This window comes from Globicephala melas, chromosome 5 (genome assembly GCF_963455315.2).
Source record: "Globicephala melas chromosome 5, mGloMel1.2, whole genome shotgun sequence".
Lineage (NCBI taxonomy): Eukaryota > Metazoa > Chordata > Mammalia > Artiodactyla > Delphinidae > Globicephala > Globicephala melas.
In genome coordinates this window covers 52,590,410-52,603,772 of record NC_083318.1, presented here as the reverse complement: position 1 = coordinate 52,603,772, position 13,363 = coordinate 52,590,410, and the positions used below count along the sequence as shown (strand labels likewise).

At 44.0% G+C, this 13,363-nt stretch overlaps 1 protein-coding gene across 1 annotated transcript; it reads left to right on the top strand.

Annotated features, from left to right (window-relative positions):
• Window positions 1-1,801: 1,801 nt before the first annotated feature.
• Window positions 1,802-10,794, top strand: CCKAR (cholecystokinin A receptor). Its single transcript, XM_030832231.3, has 5 exons — window positions 1,802-2,066; window positions 2,746-2,997; window positions 6,085-6,346; window positions 8,579-8,706; window positions 9,646-10,794. Exons 1-5 carry the CDS (start codon window positions 1,958-1,960, stop codon window positions 10,176-10,178), a joined length of 1,284 nt encoding a protein of 427 aa, XP_030688091.1. The 5' UTR covers window positions 1,802-1,957; the 3' UTR covers window positions 10,179-10,794.
• The last annotated feature ends 2,569 nt before the right edge of the window (window positions 10,795-13,363 follow it).

The following is a 13,363-nucleotide window of genomic DNA, read 5'->3' as shown; positions in this document are numbered from 1 at the left end:
CTATGGGACACTAGGACAGTGAAGAAAGCTCTATGCTGCAGGGAGAGGAGTGAGGATGGGGCTGCCGGCCAGTGAGGGGGTATCCACAGCTGGTTCTCGCCAGCAAATCACATGGCCACTCTGAGTCAATTTCCTTGTGTGTAAAAGGAAAATAATAATAATAGTTACTATTCTCTGTGATTTATGGAACACTTTTTCTGTGTCAGGCACTGTCCTGAGGCAATCAATCTTCATAACAAATATCTATGAGGTCGTTTTGGTCCCCATTTGACAGAAGAAGGAAATGAGCCTTCGGTTAAGAAACCTGCCCAGTATTTCCCTGCAGGTAACCAGTGAAGCCAGGATGTGATCCTGGGTCTGTCTGATGCCAAAGCTTGTCTTCTTAATAATGACTGTTAGCTTCTCCAGCATTCCTCGAATTTCTAGTTCTTATGACTAAGTGCCTCAACGTGAGCTGTTCATGGTTTCAGAGAACAGAGGTACCACTCTCTTCCCAGCTCCACTGAGCCTGGATGGTGAAAATGTCCCTTAGCTCATCTGTGTCCAGCAGGGATTCAGCAAATATATAACACGTAGCTCTGTCAACTGAGAGAGCTGTCAAAACACAAGGGGTCCCAGAGGCGTCTAGACCAGGTCTCAGCTGGGCCAAGCAACATGTGAGAAACACAGGGCCCTCTGCTGTCACCTGCTGTCCCAAAGGTCTCAACTGAGGAGAGCACGTGTACAATAGGGCTGGAGGAGTTTTCCGGCACCACAAAGCCTCACAGAAAACCCAGAGCTCCCGGCCAGGTCCCCCTCTCTATCCTAACCTCCCACCTCATTCCTACTTCTAACTGAACTCAAACAGGTCAAATTCATTCCCACCTCAGGGCCTTTGCTCCTGCTGTGACCTCTGCCAAGCAGACCGCTCCCGCTGCCTAGAAGCAGCTTCCTCCAGATCGGCACAAGCTTTCCTCTTCCTTGCCTTCTAGCTTTCTGATCAGAGACCCCTCCTGCGGGAGGCCCTTCCTGACGACCCTGCCTAAATTAGCACCCCCCATCCATCCCTCTCCATTACGCCTTCCTGCTTCACCTCCTCTGTGGTGCTTTACACATCTGAAATAATCTTATTCATTATCTGCTTATGTGTTTAGAAAAGTACCTGGCAAACGGCTGACTCTCAATGAACATGTGCTGAATGAATGGATGAGTGAATAAATGAATGAATGGAAAATCTTACTCAAGTGTTTCTGTAATAAGAATCCAGGTACCTATAGTCAAAGTACCCCCCTTCTTTCAGTTTCCAAGGGCAGAGAAATAACCCTGCGGTTGGTAAGAACTTAACAACCGGTAGTTATATCCACACACACTGCTGGGCATGGGTCCAAAGCTAAAAAGGCACTAACTGCTTTTATATAAGGAGGTAGAAACACAGTCCCTCCGTGTCCTTTAGTCCTGATGCTCTGCATTATGGTATCTGTTACTGTGTTAATTGTTTCTGTCTCACACGGCCAGTTTGGGCTTTATTCTGCCTATGTCTGGGACGGTGACAGGTTCCTATACAGAGAAGAGAGGTAATGTGTCCATGTGTGTGTGTGTCCACACCTGTGGGCATGTGTGTGGAAAAGCAGCGACACTCCAGGAAGGGTTAAGTTACAATCAGGCTGTCTGTGCTCAGGGCCCCATGGCTGGCCCAGGAATGGGATGGGCCTGGAAGGTGGAGCAGGCTTGCCTTGCACCAGCTGCTCTTTCCAAGACAGGAGTGCACATGCTTGCCCAGCTGGCCTGAGTGTGTGGAACTCCAGTCGCCTTTAAGAATGGCTTCAGAAGCCCACACCTGGCAATCACTCCCCCAACCCCCTTGCCCCTCCACGGCAGGTTCCATTTGGGAAACTCTCCAGTCGGTCATTAGAGGAATGAGCCGAGAGTGAGCCGTTCATCAGCTCGCCAGCGCTTGGTGAAAAGCAGCAAAGCAAGGATGGATGTGGACAGCCTTCTCTTGAATGGAAGCAACACGACGCCTCCCTGCAAACTGGGGATCGAAAACGAGACGCTTTTCTGCTTGGATCAGCCCCATGCCTCCAAAGGTAGGTGTCAGAGGCTGATACTTTAATTCAGAAAACTATTAAGTTGGGGGAAGAAATCAGCAAAGGCAAGGCTGACTGCAAAAATATAACAAAGTCCTCGTGAGACAAGGCTGGGTAAAGTCATCTGTTCAGAAGTTTGGATAAGAGATCAAAGAGCAGAATTGAGTCCAATGTTCTTCTTGTTCCCCAGGGGAGAGTTGGGATTAATGTACAGGACTCGGGGGCACAAAAGCAGTGGGAGGAGGACCTGAAGTGGAGCCAGAAGAGAGGACAAGTGTAAAAGCTTGAACTTACAAGCATCACAGAAAAGGTGCTGTCACAATCTAGCTGTCGCCTTTTCTTGGGGGAAATCAGTGTGAAGAAGTGATTATAGCGAAATAATGCTTAGCAGCTAGGAAAGAAAGCAATCACTATTCACTAGAGGGGCTTTGTTCTTAAGAAAAAGTGGTTCCCTGAGTGAGTGATCCTTTAACAGACCAACCTTTTAGAAGCAACTGAATCACTCTGTGCTCTCCTCACTTTGTTTCTGCAAAATATTGTTAAGTACAGGGAGAGCTGGGTTCAATGATGTCCGCCCCTGAAAAAAAAAATCGGCAGGAAATAAGTGCTTGCTGTGCGTGCTAGGTTTTAACATTCTGCTCTCATAACCTCCATCCCTCGTCCGCGTTCCTCCTCTCAGAGTGGCAGCCAGCCGTGCAGATTCTCTTGTACTCCTTGATATTCCTGCTCAGTGTGCTGGGAAACACGCTGGTCATTACAGTGCTGATTCGGAACAAGAGGATGAGAACGGTCACCAACATCTTCCTGCTCTCCCTGGCTGTCAGTGACCTCATGCTCTGCCTCTTCTGCATGCCGTTCAACCTCATCCCCAACCTGCTCAAGGATTTCATCTTTGGGAGCGCTGTCTGCAAGACCACCACCTACTTCATGGGTGAGTTGCTGCTGGTGCCTATTTCTGGAGCTCGCTCCACACCCTGCTCAGCCCCAGACCTTCCCCAACCCTTAACAGCCAAAACGAAACATCTGTCTGTGTGGGGCTAGGTGTAAGAACAGAGGAGTTGGCTTTATGAGGGGTCAGTCCTCATAACTTCCCAGAAGTCAGTCCCCAGTTTTAAGGGTCAGTTTCTCAAAGTGGAATAAGTTGGTAAGAAGCCACAGAAGAGGTTGGTTTTGCTTGCTTCTGTTAGAAAGTAAGACAGATGCAAGCCGTTCTGTTCCTTCCTGGAGGTCGTTGATTGTATTCTGAGCTCTACCCAACCCAAGGCGTGGCTTTTGGGGTGGCCAGGGTGCTGGAAGAGGACTCTTTCTGCCATTGCTCTGGCTTTCCTTGGGAACAGGGACTATTTGAAAACAAGTTTCATCAGAGGTCTAGATTCCCTTCTCAGGATTCACTTCCCAGACTGTTTTCCCAGGGTCTGGGACCATCTCAGGCACAGAGAGAGAGAGAGAGACCTCTGCCACTAGACGAGGAATTGAATTTGCTCCTAGAGCCTGTGGGTCACTAAGCTGACACTGGTTGGCTGAGATATGCAGCTCTCTGCCTTTGCCAATCAAAATGATGGTGATGATAATAAAAGTCACAAGAGCTAATATTTTTGAATGCATTTTTTGAGCACCAGATATTCTCCTAATTGCTTTGAGTTTTTACTTCCATGATCATATTTTATCTCCCAACCACCCTATAAAGAATATACAGTTATCCTTCCCTGTTTCACGGAGGAGGGAACAGAGGCACAGAGAGGTTAATAATGTGCCCAAGGACACACAGGTGGTAAGCTACAGAGCTGACTTGAACCCAGATCGGTAGCCACAACAGTGGTGAGTACATGACCTCGCTTTGCCAACTGTTGTGGCTCTTCTAAGGCGGAAACAAAACATGTCTCTTTGTCCCCTCTGTCTGCCAAAATGCTTTGTCCCTTGCCCATTCTGAGAATTAGCTGGGAGAGGAGGAGGAGAGGCGGGGAATGAGGAAGGAGTTGTTGTTTGTTCTGACCTAAGCTGGGCCAAATACGCAGAGCTGAGTTGGGCTAGGGCAGCCTTCAATGACCGGAAAGCTTTAAAAGCCTTTATTTCTCCCAGTTGAGGAAGCAGGATCCAGCAGTGACGAAATGACGATGAATAACTGATCTGCGTGACATGGACAAATAGCCAAGAAAGTGTCAATCTGGGTCCAGTCCTCGACTCACAAATGAAAAGGATCATTGTTAAACAATGACGCAATAATAATAACCAACATCTCAGTGCTTTAGGCTTTCAAGACCTGTCTGTATATATCTTATGATAATACTTAATAATCTTAACCGGGGTTTGTGGAAGGAGATTTAAAAAGAGTGCGCGTGTAGCGGCACAACATTGTGAATGTGCTAAATGCCACAGAACTGTTCACTTTAAAATGATTAAGTTTATGTGATGTAAGTTTCACCTCAACCAAAACTGTTTTAAAATAGCTGGGGTCTGAGCTAGGAGCCTTAAAACTCTTCCTGAAAATTTCTAGGACAGACTGTTCTAGAAAATGAAAAGCAAGATAATTCTGAAAGTGTTTGCAATACCATAATGGTTTTGTTGGATTTCTGATTCCAGTGATTTCAATTCTTCCCTTAATTTTATGTTCTCCTCGATACTGTTTCTAATAGTTAACACTCATTAAGCTCCTAATACAGAGCCAAAAAAAAGAATGCTTGCCTGCTGGTGGGTTTATAAGTACAGTGGACCCATTGTACAGACTTGACTCTGAGGACTTTGGGGCTGTACCCTCTAATTCAGATGTCATCAACTCCTTAGAGTAAAGTCCTATAAAACACAGCAAATCCTGTCTCAGACGTAAGTTCTTATAGAATGGTTTCAGGGTTGTAGATTCCTTCAAGTCTCTCAGGAATACTCTGGATATTCTCCCTAGAAAAAGAATATTTTTATACATAGTTTCACAAAAGGCCCCAGGCTAAGAACTCCTCCATCATGGTAAGAGATAAGAGAAGAATCAGTTGAATTTATGGATGAAGAATTAAAGGGAATTTTAAGGGGATATGAGATTATAGTAAGTATGTACACACACAAAATACAAAAAATAAGGAAAATTAAGCTTTTTTGACTATACGTAAGTATATCCTTTTGAATGAGGTGTTTTGACGTCTTTCTCACTGATGATGCATGTTCCTTTTACAAAATACAGAAAGCAAAGAGAATGAGAAAAAAGGCCCTAGTCCTTCCACCCAGAGAAAAACGTTAGTTATAATATGGAGAGTTTCCCCTTCTTCCTTTTTCACTAGGTAATTTTTCAACACTCCATTTGGAAACTTAGAACGTTTCTCTCTTAAAAACAGTTTGGGGACTTCCCTGGTGGTCCAGTGGTTAAGACTTCCCCTTCCAATGCAGGGGGTGTGGGTTTGATCCCTGGTCAGGGAGCTAAGATCCCACATACCTTGTGGCCAAAAAACCAAAACATGAAACAGAAGCAATAGTGTAACAAATTCAATAAAGACTTTAAAAATGATCCACATCAAAAAAATCTTTAAAAAAAAGTCTGTACTAGAAATTTTCAGGAAGAGTTTTAATGCTCCCAGCTCAGACCCCACTGAATTTTCAGGGTCACAGTCCTTGAGCATATTGGGTTAAAAGGTCAACTTAACTATGCAGATCACGCTCAAAACTAAAGCTATTCTACAGGTCACTCAGAACCTCTTCTGTGGGATAGGAACATGTTTCATCCACTTGGTTATTAATTAATGAGCGCCTTCAGCCTAGGAAGGAGTTGGTTGTAATCAAAGTTCAATAAACTTATCTAAAAATTGGCAATAAGATGTATTTGCAAACACATTTCTTTACCTGCCTCAAATCGTTTTGGGAACAAAGCTGGGAATAAGTCATTTTTTTTAGATATACACACACAATATTCTTACCCTCTGAGCGTTTTCCTCTGCTATCTATCAAACCTGCGCAGATCAGGTATGCTTAAGCTCATTGTGCAAATAAACCTTGGATTTCAGAGCCTGCGTAACCAGCTTCTTTGTTCCTTTTCCAGGCACCTCTGTGAGTGTCTCCACCTTTAATCTGGTAGCCATATCGCTGGAGAGATATGGTGCAATTTGCAAACCCTTACAGTCCCGCGTCTGGCAGACAAAATCCCACGCTTTGAAGGTGATTGCCGCTACCTGGTGCCTCTCCTTTACCATCATGACTCCGTACCCGATTTATAGCAACTTGGTGCCTTTTACCAAAAATAACAATCAGACCGCGAACATGTGCCGCTTTCTACTGCCAAATGATGTCATGCAGCAGTCCTGGTAAGGCTGCATGGGTTTATTTGTTTAATACAACTCGATATAATTTTGCAGGTTTAATAAAAACTGGAATGTATTGTCCAGTGTCTGGGGGGATCAGTCTCCTGGAGACTTATCGAGAAGTTTCACTCTAACCTCTTTCTAGAGTAACAGTGACTGCAAACACTTAGAGTGCTGTGTTTTAAATGCTATATATATATATGTATATATATATAAAAATTCAACTAATCCTCTCAAAACCCTATAGGGTGGGTACTATTATTGTCCCCATTTTACAGAGGAAACTGAGACATGGAGAGGTTAAGCAAGTCACTCAAGTTCCCAAACCTAGAAGAGATAAGAGAGCATCTGGTCTTAACCACTATGCAGTGTGCTTCTGGAAGAGCTCTGATTTTCCAAGAACTGGAGGTAGAGCCGAGGATGAGTTCCAAATCCCACGTGGTTTTTCTTAGAGCTGCAGCTGTGGTATTTGCACGGGACACTGTACTGGAAATAAAAAGGCAAGGTTCTAGTACCTGTTTCTTTGCTTACTAGTGGGTGATATTGGACAAGTTCATATAACCTCCCTGACATTCAAGTTCTTTATCTACACAAAGATTTAAGAATAAAGATTTTTTTTATCTACCTCATTAGATGGATGTGAGATTCAAATGAGAGCATGTTTATGAAAATGTCACTAAATATCTTTAAAAAGGCTACACAAATACAGGACATTATGTTTACCAGTTCCCAGCATGTTTTAGAAGCAGGGAGCTAGACATTTAAAAATGGCTCAAGGGCTTCCCTGGTGGTGCAGTGGTTGAGAGTCTGCCTGCCAATGCAGGGGACACGGGTTCGAGCCCTGGTCTGGGAAGATCCCACATGCTGCGGAGCAACTGGGCCCGTGAGCCATGACTACTGAGCCTGTGCGTCTGGAGCCTGTGCTCCACAACAAGAGAGGCCCCCGTAGTGAGAGGCCCACACATCCCGATGAAGAGTGGCCCCCTCTTGCAGCAACTAGAGAAAGCCCTAGCACAGAAAAGAAGACCCAACACAGCCAAAAATAAATAAATAAATTTTTTTAAAAAAGTATTAGACATGGGAATAAATGGGAAAATATGAGCTGTACATAGAAAAAAACTGGCAATAGAAACCAACCCTAAATAACACAGATGTTGGAAACTTCAGACAAGGATTTAAAAAAAACATAGCTCAAAACTGAGATAATTTCTGCTTTCTTTGCCTTCCTTTTTTTCATTTCAACCAAGTAACGCGTACACACAAAAAGAGTTATGTTGCAAATGAGGGACTTTTCCAAGATTCGAAAAGAACTCTTATCAAAACATGTCCAATTGAAATGAGAAATGGCTCAGCCACCGTGAGCCTCTGACAATTTTATGGCCTAATTGCGTAATCTTACACATGCCAGACTGCAAAAGTGATTTAGGGGCCAGACTCATAAAGAAGGAGGCTGCAATTCTTCAGGAATCAAACATATTTAGAGAAAGCATAGCTCTGGCCCACCAGGCACTAGAACGAGCTTGCCACTGTGCCAGCGGGTCAGAACAGCCAGAATGCTTATTTTGCAAAACCAAGGAGGTTTTCCATCATTGCTACCTATGCATTAGACGATTCTGTTGCTATAAAGTCAACAAATGGTATATTGTGATGTTTAAGAGCATGAGTTCTAGAATTGTATTGCTCGGCTTCAGATCTCACCTTTGCCACAAGCTGTGTCATTTTGGACAAATTGTTTATTGTCTCTAAGTCTGTTTCCTCATTTGTAAAATGGGTATCATGTGAATAGTACCTACCTCAAAAGTTATTATGGGAATTAGATATAGTAATATATATATATACTATATTGAAATTGAATAAGTCATCAATGAATGTAAACTCTTATTATTATTATTTCAGAAACCGTTTTATTGAGGTATTCACCTACTCTCATTGGCTTGTTTGTTTTTTCTTCTTTAAGCTCTCATTTGTTTTAAATGGAGACTTGTTTCAGGCACAGACTTACACCAAACTTTTCCATTTAACTAGTCCTTCATAAGAGACTTTATCTGAAAGAAAAGAAGTAAACAACTTCTAATGACTGACTCTCCAGATGGGGAATTTCCAAAGATATTAAATACTAGTAATTAATGTGTTTCCTCAGACTCATTAAAATGGAGATGAGCCCTGCTTATTCCATCCCATCTGAGTTTGAAATGCTAGAGATGCTGGTTATTGGATTGCTTTTTATTTTATTAGGCACACCTTCCTGTTACTCATCCTCTTTCTTATTCCTGGAATTGTGATGATGGTGGCATATGGATTAATCTCTCTGGAACTTTACCAGGGTATAAAATTTGATGCTAGCCAGAAGAAGTCTGCTCGAGGTAACTATCTCTTAGCTGTATGTTGATGCCAAAAGATTACAAACGCTTATTTTCTGTAACTTAAATGGATATACCCAGAGTGTGTATAGGGTATATTAGAGGTTTTCAAAAGTCTTCTTAGGAGACTCTGTGTCCTAAGGCACAGTCGTGAGACCCAGTGTCTCTATTCCTCATCTGTAAAATGAAGAAATTATTCCTCTCAAAAGGGTGCTGAGTGGAATAAGATGACATAATACACACATCACCCAATTACAAGCCGAGGGCCCATGGGTCCCAGGCTCTCTGTGCTGTTGCGTACAAATGGACCGCCTTCCACGACCAAAGCAAATTGTAATTCCAGGCGCCATCCTCTCTGCTCCCCTCCACTCCTGTTGCAGCTGCCACAGAGCCTCCCGTCCCCCCTTTCATTAGAGTCCACTCGCCGGAGAAACTTACCTGACACCTTTGTTGGTATCACTCGCCGCCCCCCTACACACACACTGTTCTCACTCCACCCCTTTACTCAGCTCTTTACCACTTATACAACTTCAAGGTCTTCTTTGGGTTTTGCTCATTATGCAGAGTCCTCACAGTAAAAGCAGTCTGGAGCTTTCCCAAGCAAGCAGGAAACTTCCCCCTGAGGGGCTGGAAGAAGAGTGTGCCTGTTCATTCTTGAACAGTTCTTTAGCCCTATAATCTACATATGTAAAATATTATTTTACTATTATAAATTATGTACATCAGATGCTACACAGTATTTTAGTAGTTTTAAGTAGCTTTTCATTTGAAGGAAAGGACTAGTGTAAACAATACCTACCCATGTCAACCAGGCCCGAGGTCGCCTGCCCAATAGTACAGTTCAAGTGTGGTTTAGCCCCTTGATGCAGGGGGCAGGGGTTCCACGCCTTCCATCTGGCATGACCCATCCCGAAAAATAAGTGTTGTCCCTTGCCCATCCAGAAAGGAAGCCGAGCCCCGGCAGCAGCGGCAGATACGAGGCCAGCGATGGGTGTTACCTGCAGAGGTCCAAGCACCCAGGGAAGCTGGAGCTGCAGCAGCTGTCCAGCAGCGGCGGCGGCAGGCTCAGCCGCATCAGGAGCAGCAGCCCCGCAGCCAACCTGATGGCCAAGAAGCGGGTGATCCGCATGCTCATGGTCATCGTGGTTCTCTTCTTCCTCTGCTGGATGCCCATCTTCAGCGCCAACGCCTGGCGGGCCTTTGACACCGCCTCTGCAGAGCGCCGCCTCTCCGGGACCCCCATCTCCTTCATCCTCTTGCTCTCCTACACCTCCTCCTGCGTCAACCCCATCATCTACTGCTTCATGAACCAGCGGTTCCGCCTCGGCTTCATGGCCACGTTCCCCTGCTGCCCCAACCCTGGTCCCCCAGGAGCGAGAGGGGAGGCGGGGGAGGAGGTGGAGAGCAGGACCACCCGGGCCTCTCTGTTCAGGCGCTCGTACAGCCACGCCAGCGCCTCTGCCCCGCCCCCATGAGCTGTGCCCTGGCCGCCAGCACCAAAGGATGGAGCGGGGACCGAGGGAGGCAGCAGAGAAGGAGAAAAAGAAGAAAGCAGGAGGAAGAGGAAGCGGGAAGTGAAGGAGCAGGAAGGCACCATCCCCAGTGCGAACTATTCCTTGTCTGCTTGGCATCCTTCCGTCTGGGTGCCAGGGGAACACTACTAGGGCGGGGCCGGGGCTGGGTTTCCAGGCAGCTCCAGGCAGGCAGTTTCCATACCAGTCACCATTCGAAAAACCTCAGCAGGCCGGTAACAGGAGTCCAACAGGACTCCTCCTGCACGTGTAATTGCCAAGCACGTGTTCAAACTGGGACGCGGACCCTACTGAGCTTTAGAAGTGGGGCTTTGGAGTCGGCTGTCACTCCCCATAGGGACACCCTTCTGTGCACTACGGCTTCTGCTGATGCAAAATTTGGGGGGCTACTTTGCCCCTGGGGAGTCCATCACTCTTTCACGTACATTCTGTAGCCACCCACCTCATCATGACCACGAATGGGAACCCAAAGCAAACCCTCTTCCGGCCGTTTTCTGTAGTAAAAGAACAGCCTGACTTGTGCCCCTTGAGGTCGGTCAGGGGCATTCAGAGACATAAGTTTATGTCGTCATCAGAACAGCATCTGGAAAGTTGTCTAAACGATGGAATTTGGAACTTATATTTCTGAAAAGAAAAGAGTATGTGGCAAGTAGCTGGATGGAATGCTGTCTTAGCAGAAGGAATGTTAAAGGCCAGAGGGGGCATAGAAACATTTTTCTACTTTAATAATATATATTGCTTAAGTCCACCTTTATATGGTGATATGAAACCCCATGGCTTCTTTGCCTCAACTTAATTTCTCATACTCGTCCTCTTTTCTGGAAAGACCTCAAGGTACAAAGGAAAGCTGTAACCTATGTGCACCTGGCCAAGCTGGAAACAGGTGGAGTCAGGCCCAGAATAAAAACTGGCATACTTGGACTCAATTAACAAGCAGCTTTTGAAAGTCAAAGGCTGTATATGCCTTTAAGTACAATCTATGCGTTTGTTAATGTTCATAGTAATTTTATGTGTATGTGGAATATGAACAGAGAAGTACATTCTTTACATATATATATACTCTTCAGGGTGTTTAAAAAAAGAATAGCGGTTGGAGGTTGGAATTCAGAAAGTGTTATCATTCTACATTCCTCTGCAACGGTTGGAGTTTCATGAACTTCTTTTCTTTGCAAAATTGGTGTTGAAATCTCTCTCCTCCAATGTAGAATCTCAGCTTAAAATAAGACATGAACTGTACATTTAGATACAAGGAAGTGCATTTCTAGAACAGAATGTGTCGATCCAGTCTACCAGCCCTCCTCCCTCCTCCCCACCACTTTCTTTCATAGTTTTCATGCCTCCAAGCATCTGAGAGGTGAGCTTTTCTTTTTCCTGTTTTCTTGGGTCCATGACCACCCATTGATCCATGCCTGACAGACACTCTTTGTGGTGCACAAGGGCTAGTGTTTTCAATTATTAAAAAAAAAAAATCAATACGGAAAGGGGAGGGGCAGAGAGTGGCAGGAAGTGATCATGAATAGGGGAAGGGACGTTGTATAATTTAACAAGATGTGAGTGTTGGCATTTGTTGTTTTTTTGCGGGTTGGGGGTATAAAATGTTAACAGAGAAGAAATTATTGAGGATGTGAACATATGTTATAGGGGACTTTTCAATCCAGATGTTAGTTTTTCTATTCCTCAGACTACAATCTTATTTTAATAATTCTAACCAGTCATCTCTGTCAAAAATTTCAAGGTAAAAATTCAACTGACTAAAACGTGCGCTGCTAAAATAGTAATGATAAAAGGTGTAAGAAATGAAGATGTCTCCAATATTTGAGTAAATCCTACAAAACCTACCATTTTCCTGCCAGAAGAATAAACCTTCCTCTCTGACAGTGTTAGCATATAACTGAAGCTAAATTAGCCTCTTTGCTCCCCACACCTTATTGGAAACCTTTGGAAATTCCAAAGGTATGTTAACCTAAAAATAGGGTTGCCAGATTTAGCAAATAAAATACAGGATGTCCGGTTAAATTTTAATTTCAAATAAACAATTAATAATTTTTTTTGGTATGAGTATGTCCCATGCACTAAAATACATCTTATATTTTATCTGGCAACCCTACTTTAAAAGCATGTAAGAATATAAACAAGTTTTCCCAAATATAATATAGAGCAATGAAATGCATCTGTTCACTAAATTTATTGGAAAGTCTTTCACATAATGGAAGCTTTTTTAAAAAAGAAGAAAAATGCTATTAACTTTCAGAATCGGTGCCTGACCTTTGGAAATGGTACTATCAATAGGCTGATTTTACTTTAAGAAAAAAAATGTTTTTAACATAAAGCTATTCTAGTACTTTGTTGAGTCAATTGCCTTTATTTCATGGGAAACTGAATTCTTAAATTTGAAATAAAATGACCAATAGAGTTAAGAAAATAGATTCACCAAGTTTCTGGTATTTTCTAGTGTCTTCTGGTAGCTTCCGCTCATCACCAGAGTGGTAAGTTTGAACCTGAGCACTGAAATATATCTTTGATTTTTACGTAGCCCATGTGTCCCATGGCTTCTCATGCCTTAGTTACTTCGGTAAACTCTCAAGATAGCTTGCAGTGGTGAATAAGAAATGCACGTGTCTAGATATTAGTTTATACATGTTCGTGTGTGTATCTTCTCCATTCACTTAAAATGTAATCATGAGGCGAGCGACAGCAGCTGTTGAATCTCCACTGTATTTCCTTCCAGTGCTTTGCCCAGTACTCTGTACACCATGAGTGCTCAATAAATGTTGTGACTGACTCCTGCTCTGCCTCCGATGCTTTGGAGAACTCTTTTCCTGTCCACAACAGTGAGTTTCAACAAGGCGGGCATACTCTTGGGAGTATCAGAATTTCTAGAGGGCTTTTTCCAACTCTGCGCGTATCCCTACCCAAGACTTGGCTGTGTGAGCATTTGTTGCCACCTCTCCCTCCCTTTTGCTCTCCCCCGTGTGTGTGTTTGTGTGTGTGTGTGTGTGTGTGTGTGTGTGTGTGTGTGTGTATAATTGGAGATGTTACCAATGGGATGCTGTCACGCCTGTGAACAGTGCCAGGACACAGATTATTTTAAAGGGCTGGGAAAAAGGACAAATACTGTAAGATTCTAT

Bases quoted from the DNA above. Each gene is read 5' to 3' on its own strand.
- CCKAR (XM_030832231.3), top strand. From the start codon at position 1,958: ATGGATGTGGACAGCCTTCTCTTGAATGGAAGCAACACGACGCCTCCC. The intron at 2,067-2,745 runs GTAGGTGTCAGA...TCCTCCTCTCAG, and splicing joins TCAGCCCCATGCCTCCAAAG to AGTGGCAGCCAGCCGTGCAG. The intron at 8,707-9,645 runs GTAACTATCTCT...TTGCCCATCCAG, and splicing joins CCAGAAGAAGTCTGCTCGAG to AAAGGAAGCCGAGCCCCGGC.